Below are 7,872 nucleotides of genomic sequence, written 5' to 3'. Positions count from 1 at the left end.
CAAATTGTATAATTAGTTATTTTTTTATCTATATTTAATATTTCATACGTGTGTTTAAATATTCAATGTGATAGGACGAAAAGTTTTTAAGCCTAAACTAAACAAAAGCTTAAAAATGGGGATGCGTTGCATTCCTGTGAAATTTCTAGTGCTTTTGCTGTGATGGACCGAACGGGTCCTTATGCTTTGTTTAGTTCAACAAAAAACGATTTTTTTTAAGATTTCTCATCACGTCGAATTTTGCAGCACATATATAGAATATTAAATGTAGATAAAAACAAAAACTAATTATATAATTTATATGTAAATCGTGAGACGAATCTTTTAACTTTAGTTATTTCATAATTACATAATGTTTGTTAAATAAAAACGGAAGTGTTACCGTGTCAAAATTAAAAACTTTTTAGATCTAAAAAGGCCTAATCCGGTGATCATCGGGAAGCGCAAATGGCCCATTAATAAATAAATGGGCCGGCAGGCTGAGAGAGCATGCAAATGGGCAAGTGCTGCTGATCCGCACGACTCGACTCTCCAACGCCCTTCAGAGTGGTGGCGGCGACTCCTGTGCTGCCACTGCGAGCGCCGGCGCGACCGCACCGGCGACCTTCAGCAGGTCCGCTCCTGCTTCTTCCTGCCTTCGTCCCCGTCTCTTAACACTTGGGCTCCTTCTCACCATTTTCTTGCGCCGCAGCCCGCAGGGATCCCCGCGTTTGTTGGCAGGAAATGCCTACGAGGAAAAAGGGAAAGGCGGACGGTGCGGCGGCAGCGGCGGCGGCGGCGCCGGATGCTGGCGTCGATCGTATCAGCGCGCTCCCGGACGACACCCTCCATCACGTCCTCTCGTTCCTGCCCGCGGAGGACGCCGTGCGGACATGCGTGCTCGCCCGGCGCTGGCAGCATCTCTGGAAGTCCGCCACTGGCCTGCGCATCGGGTTCAGCAGCCATGGGGATGCACCGCCGTCCGTGGACAGTCTCCTACACTTCGTCCACCATCTGCTTCTCCTCCGCAAGCGCGACTCCTGTCTCCACACATGCGAGCTCAGGTTACGGTCCCGGTATGTGAACAGCTGGTCGATTGACGAGGGGATCAATCTGAATCTTTGGATCCGACATGTTGTAGAGCAGCGTGAAGTTCGGAGGCTCAGGCTCGAAATCCATGACTCGTTTTTCGCGTTTCAGTTAGACAGGCCTGTCACTCAGCACTTGAAAACGCTAGCACTCATCAGTGTGGTGTTAAGTAGTCGCTGCAACTTCTCCTACTGTCCGAACCTGGAACATCTAGAGATTGCTGAGTCTTACATTTATCAGGCCCCCCAGATCTCGTCAAAATCGCTGAAGTGCCTGAGCGTCAGCAATTGCTTTTTTAGTTATATGGGATCGCACACTCTTATTTGTACCCCAAACCTTGTTTCACTTAGGCTAGATGGCCATTTCGCCTCGGTTCCAGTTTTGGGTAGCATGCCATCATTAAAAGAGGCATTTGCCAGAGATCATAATTTGGATTGTGAAAATGTGGATTGTTTCTCTTGTGCTGATGATGTTAATGATGTCACACCTGACAAATCAGACTATAAGAACAAATGTTTTCTTCTGCAAGGATTGTCGGAAGCTCAGAATTTGACATTGATGTGTGACTACAATGGGGTATGCTTACACTTTGTCCGTTAACACCTTTATTATGTTGTTCGATTATTATTATTTCTTTTTTTTGTCTGATTATTATTTTACCAATTGTTATGTTGTCAGATTATTATTTTCCCATTCTTATGTTGTCTGATTGGTCTGACTGATTTTATTTCTGCAGTGGTATTTATATCAAGTTCTAGATATTCATAAAAACTAAAGCCGTGTCTGTTTTCACACTGAATAATAGTCGATTTTGTTTTTCTGTCTGCATTTTGTCCAGGTTGTTTTCCACAGGGATTTGGAGTGGTGCCCAACTTTTAACAACTTGAGGACTCTTTTGCTGAATGAATGGTGGTGCAAGGATCCTGACTTCTATGGGCTAAATCTCATTCTCAAGCATTCACCGGTTCTGGAGAGGCTCAACCTTCATCTTTTTACTAAGGTATATACATTTTATGTAACTAATGCTTTGTTGAACTAGTTATATGTTATTGGTTGACACTGATGAATTATTGTGGTTTATCACAGGGACCTCAACATAAAGTGGAAATGATAGGCAGGTACAATCAAATGGAGAGACCAGCTACTATATTGAAACACCTGAAGGAAATTGAAGTCAAATGTGATGTGGTTAACGAGCAAGTTCACAAAGTTTTGAAGTTTCTGGGTACTTTTGGCATACGTAAGCGAACAAGCAAAACACTTGGTGCTCTCTACAATTTATTTAAACTTTCCTTCATGTGTGCAAATTAAACCATGCATTGAATAAGCTCCTAACTTTCTTGGAAAGCGATCAATTAACTTAACAATGAGAGTGACATGTTTGAATCCTTTTTTTGGCAATCTTTTCCAGAGAGCTAAGAGATATACAGAGAGGTGCTGAAATTAAATGCTCTTTAAAAACAGTATACATTATCTTTTGTCAGATCTTAATATTTCAATGAGCTCTGAGCATAAACATAAATATCACTACGGGATTATTCCATGAGATTTTTATAATATTCTATGCCTCCAAAGCCTTGAGCAACCTTCATGTAACTTTGCCTTGTTAAAATATCAATCTGTTTCTTGTTTGTAGGAACCAAGTGCATGTACTTGATTAGGAATCAAAGCTATGCCTTTTCACATATGATGATATTATTTGTAGTCTTCTCAAATCTCAATTACATGTAGCTGCATAAATAGTAATATGGTATCCTTACACCAAATGTTCTTGGGGGAGTTTACAGGGTTGGAAAGCTGTACTCCTCATGTTTGCAGTCATTTTATTAGATTTTCCTTCTTTCTACCATTGCGCATTTTGCTAAGAGTAGCCATTATTTTTTATATGATGTGTTATTTAGGAATTAGGTTATTGCGGCTCCCTCTCCCTCCCTCTGTCCCTCTCCCTCTCTCTCTCTCCCTACCTCCCTCCCCCCTCCTGTCGCATAGAGTATGCTTTTTCCGTTCGAGTTTCCTTCTGCTGTTGCACATTATACATGTCTGCAGATAGCCGTTGATGTTTTGTATGATATGTTGCAATACTATATATTCTCGTGGCACTATGCATGGGGCACTAAATCATCTGTGTTTTGTTTGTGCAAATCATCCAAACAAGATCCTCTATATATCTGTTTAGCTTTCTAGAGCCTTTTCTTTTTTGTTTCCATGTCAGAAATTATGGCACAAGGCCATAGAACCAAATGTAATGGGCATGGTTGGAGTAAAGAAACTTAAGACTACTTGAGGCATTCCTGTTCCCATGTAGTGTGTATGATGCCTGAACTTGTATGCGCTGCTGCAGTGCCTCATTCCTCCTTTCTGTGCATTCTTCAGTGGAACTGAGGATAGTGAGGAAGAACCAGGAGCTGAGTCCTGGACATAGAAATGAGGGGTGGTGGAGGTTAGTGATCTCCATGGCATAGAGCTGCAGTTGTCAGAGAGGAGAGAGGATAGCTAAGGATGGGAGGACAGATACACTGGTGGTCCTATCACGTCAGTCTCATGTTAAATACTCATATTTTCAGCTGCAGGTGACGCTGACCTGACACCGTTAGCATGTAGCTTGGAATTTGGGATGGATAATTCAGATATCTAGTGAGGTGGGCCATGAATTGTGCTGAATTGTGGCACAATAACATGATACTAAATGGGGTTCATTGGGACTTGGGGTAAAGACCCTTAGATCAGTTCGAGGCGTCCCTGGACCCAAATAACACAGTGGCGCGAATGACGTTCAAGAGCCCCACAAGAGCGGGGGCGGAGAAAGACTCATGTTTATTTCTTGCTTTTGTAGTTATAACTCGAACACTTCTGTAGTTATACCTTGGCCAATTAAATAACATTTATTTTTGTGACAAAGAGAATCTTACCAGCTAATAGAACCTTTCTTAACAAAGATCTCATCTACTTATGATTTTCTTCCCCTAATAGTTAAATTAGGCTCCATCTGCGCTGCTTCTGCCATCTTGCCACATGTATGCTCACAGGGGCTGATGCCCATAAAACCTTCAAGCCATGCCATGCTGGCTAGCAAATTCTCATCATCCTAATATTGTCATCTCATTGTTCAGTTTACTTTTCTGCCTTTTGCTCACTGATGGTTTATCCTAAACTTCAAACTCGTATGCCATGAGACAATAATGTAGGGGTTCTTATCAGCCAGATGCATTCATGTCATGGCTTATGAGTGCAAAGAAGAAAAAAATAATCAGATATCATAGCTTGGAAAACTATTTGACTTGAACTGTTGCTTTGCTGCATATTTGTATCGCGAACCAATACTTGCTGAATTATGTTTTTGCATTTTCAATACTTGCTGAATTATGCTGCATTTCCTACTTGCTGAATTATGATTTGGCATTTTAAATTTCATTCTCAAGTCATGAAGTATTTTTTTTATTTCTGCAACTTATTGTGCCTTTTCGTGTACAGATTTCCTTTTCAAGTAATAAGGAAGAGAAAAACTGGGAGGCTGAGAGATCTGTCATGTCTTGGCTATCCGGAAATGCAAGGCTTAAGCTTCTGGTGACATAGTACCTTGTTTTGTCTATGCGTGTTTTTGTCCTGTCAATTCCAGTTATCCGGATGGATTAGGATTGAGCCATTCGTCAATATAACTTTATGTGAACACGATGATAGTCATGAAACTGGTTAATCATGTCATTTTATCGCTGTTTCACCTTTTGCTTTGGCCTGCCTAAATTTACTCGGTTCTCCGATCGATTGACTGTTCTTACTGTTTTACTTCCCTTACCTAAGAGGTAACAGCTGGTCACGGATATGAGTTCTCTGTTTCATCAACAGTTTTGGGCTAGTTTCATTTGAATGACGATTCAGAATTTCTGGGGGAACTACTTTTGAACAACTCGGCATGTTTGAACCAACAACTCGGCATCATGGGTTATTTTTAGAAAGAAGGTTTCCCCTGCTTTGTATTTCAAAAGCACAAATAGTCTATGAGTTCAGCGTTCTGGCGCGTCCGCCAATACATGAAAACCTTAAGGCAAAACCGAGTTAACTTTCACACCCTTAGAACACAGAAAATTATTTCGGTGCTCCAAACTCACATCCTGAGGACCAAGTGCGCAACCAATTGATCCAACTCTGATGACGATCCCCTCTGAGTACTCCACTCGATCTGAAATCATTTCGGTGCTCCAAACTCACATCGATGAGGACCAAGTGCAGCGCATCCAATTGATCCAACTCTGATGACGATCCCCTCTGAGTACTCCACTCGATCTGCGGTGGTAGTAAGGCTTCTTTCTCCAAAAGACTTGACAAAAGACTTGACAGTTCTTCCACTCTTCTTCCAAGCTCCTGCTTTAACATCGGCACCCATCTTCTTATCATTCTGACAACCCTCATCAACACACTTTTCATCCCAGTCCATGGCACACCCTGAAAACACAGCTCATTCCTTAATTTCCAAATTGACCAAATCACAGCCGAGGATAACACATTAGTCAGTTTATGATTTTTATTGGCTAGCCATAAACGAGCCACAGATTCAAAGTTCTCTCCAATATTCAGACCCAACAAATCTGATATTATAGACCAAACTAAACTGGCCACACAACAATCAAAGAATAAATGAGTAACAGACTCTCTCTCAGATTCAAAGGATCACTTACTTCCCGTCTTTTGGCTAGATTATCCCTAGTCAAAACTTTGTTGTTAGAAACAAGCCATAGAAAGAATTGCACCCTTGGAGGCACACTCAATTTCCAGATAGAGCTAACATACATTGGGACTACACCTCTAAAAGACATCATAGCATACAAGGATTGTACTTCATATTTACCAGAAGAAGTATGACTCCATAAAATATAATCCTCTTCTTCAGAGAAGGAGAAATCATCCATCATAGCTAATAAATCCCACCAAAGATCCATGACACTTTCAGAGACTGTCCTCCTAAAAGTCAACTTCAAGTCGACACCATCCCACACCTCACTAACAGTTTTACCCTGTTGTTCATTGATAACATAAAGTGGCCAAAACAAAATAGCTAGACTAGTATTACCTATCCAAATGTCCTCCCAAAACCTAACTTTCTTTCCATTGCCCACAATCCATTTGACGCCCATATGGGCAGCCTGTGCAGCCCAGAGCACCCCTTTCCAAAAAGGGGATGCCCCAACTTCTGAACAACAGAAGATATTAGGATTCTTGGTTTTATACTTAGAATCTAAAATCTGAACCCAAATGGCACTGTCATTCAAATGGTATCTAAAAATCCAAGCACACAAAAGAGACAAGTTTAAACTTCTCAACTCAGGAATTCCTAGACCTCCAAAGTCTTTTCTCTGAGCAACCAATTGCTAGTTTGTCAGATGGTATTTATGTCTATCTTCCGTATTATTCCACAGGAAGTGACTCATCCGAGAATTAATCATATCAATGGCCCACCTAGGAAATTTTATGATGGAAAGGAGGTAAATAGGGATGCTCGCAAGGCAAGCTCTTAACAATGTTAATCTGCCAGCATAAGACAGCAACCTGCCTCTCCATCCCGCAATTCTTTTAATTATCTTATCAATCACCGGCTGTAAATCCTCTCTTCTTAACTTGGTGAAATGTAGCGGCACACCTAGATACTTAATAGGAAAATCGCTTAACTTGCAGCAAAAAACCTTCGCAAAATCATTAGCACTGTCTGGGCTTAAGCCTCCGCATCATGGGTTCAGCATTCACCCCCTGCTGCAGATTGTTGGACAGGGGAAAAGGAACTGTCATGGCAAGGACACGGGCTAGAGGGGAACTCCATGAGCAAAGACTAGACTTGGGTAAAAAAAATACCAGCACAACAGATGCAACACGCTCACACATCAATGGCGTGATTGCTTAGAGAACAATGTCCGATTGGCATTTGAAAAATTAGATTCCCCTAAAAACAGTTTTTTTAAACTCCTATAAACAGATTGAGAAAACGCGCAAGGAGCAAAGACGTTTGTCTTGACTCTTGAGCGAAGAAGAGGTTGAAAATAATTACTCCCTCTATATTAGAAATTGAAGTCGTTTTGTATAAGGTTAAATATTGAAAATATAAATTATAAATAACTTCTAAATTATTGAGTTTGGAAATATGAAAACCAAAAAATAGATTTGTCTTGAAAATTTGTTTTTGTATAAAAAAAATATACACATATCATTTTTCAATAAATATTTTTATAAAAATAAAAAGTAAAGTTTATATTTTGGAGATCGTGTCGTTGTCTAAAAATAATTTCTTTTAGCAACTTAGAGAGAGTATATTTTTTAGACTAAGGAACGGAAAGTGTTCCGGTCTCCCACACTCACGAGTGAATAGGTATAGCCCAACAAACAAATAAAAGGTCTGTGTGGCCAAAGTACCTGTGGAAAATTATTTCATAAAGAACGCAATAATAAAAAAGGGGAGAATTAGATATATGGTCTTGAAAAAAATTGTCTTAGGTATATGATCTTCTTTTTTCTGAATTTGGCTCTATGGCCTCAAAACAAAATTTATTTAGCTCTATGACCTTCTGTCAGTTTTGGACAACTAAAGATGTTAAGTCACGGTAAAAAGACTGTTTTACCTATGGCAAAAAAAAATATACAATAAACAAATAAAACTCTGTTTTTATTTTTTAGCAAGGGTAAAATGGTCTGTTAATCCCTGGCTTAGCCGTTAGCTGGCCCAAACTGTCAGAAGGCTACAGAGCTAAATAAATTTTATTTTAAGACCATATAGCCAAATTTCAAAAAAAGAAGGTCATATGTCAAGTTTTTTCTAAGGCT

The 7,872-nt window shown here is 40.2% G+C and overlaps 1 protein-coding gene across 1 annotated transcript; it reads left to right on the top strand.

Moving 5' to 3' along the window:
- On the top strand, nt 490-4,908 carry LOC8058618 (F-box/FBD/LRR-repeat protein At5g22660). Its single transcript, XM_002450918.2, has 5 exons — nt 490-613; nt 692-1,644; nt 1,907-2,068; nt 2,155-2,308; nt 4,540-4,908. Exons 2-5 carry the CDS (start codon nt 724-726, stop codon nt 4,554-4,556), a joined length of 1,254 nt encoding a protein of 417 aa, XP_002450963.2. The 5' UTR covers nt 490-613; nt 692-723; the 3' UTR covers nt 4,557-4,908.

The sequence above is a fragment of the Sorghum bicolor genome, chromosome 5, assembly GCF_000003195.3.
Source record: "Sorghum bicolor cultivar BTx623 chromosome 5, Sorghum_bicolor_NCBIv3, whole genome shotgun sequence".
In the NCBI taxonomy this organism is placed as follows: Eukaryota; Viridiplantae; Streptophyta; class Magnoliopsida; order Poales; family Poaceae; genus Sorghum; species Sorghum bicolor.
Note: the sequence above shows the minus strand (reverse complement) of the source record. Positions and strands in the feature narration are given on the sequence as shown.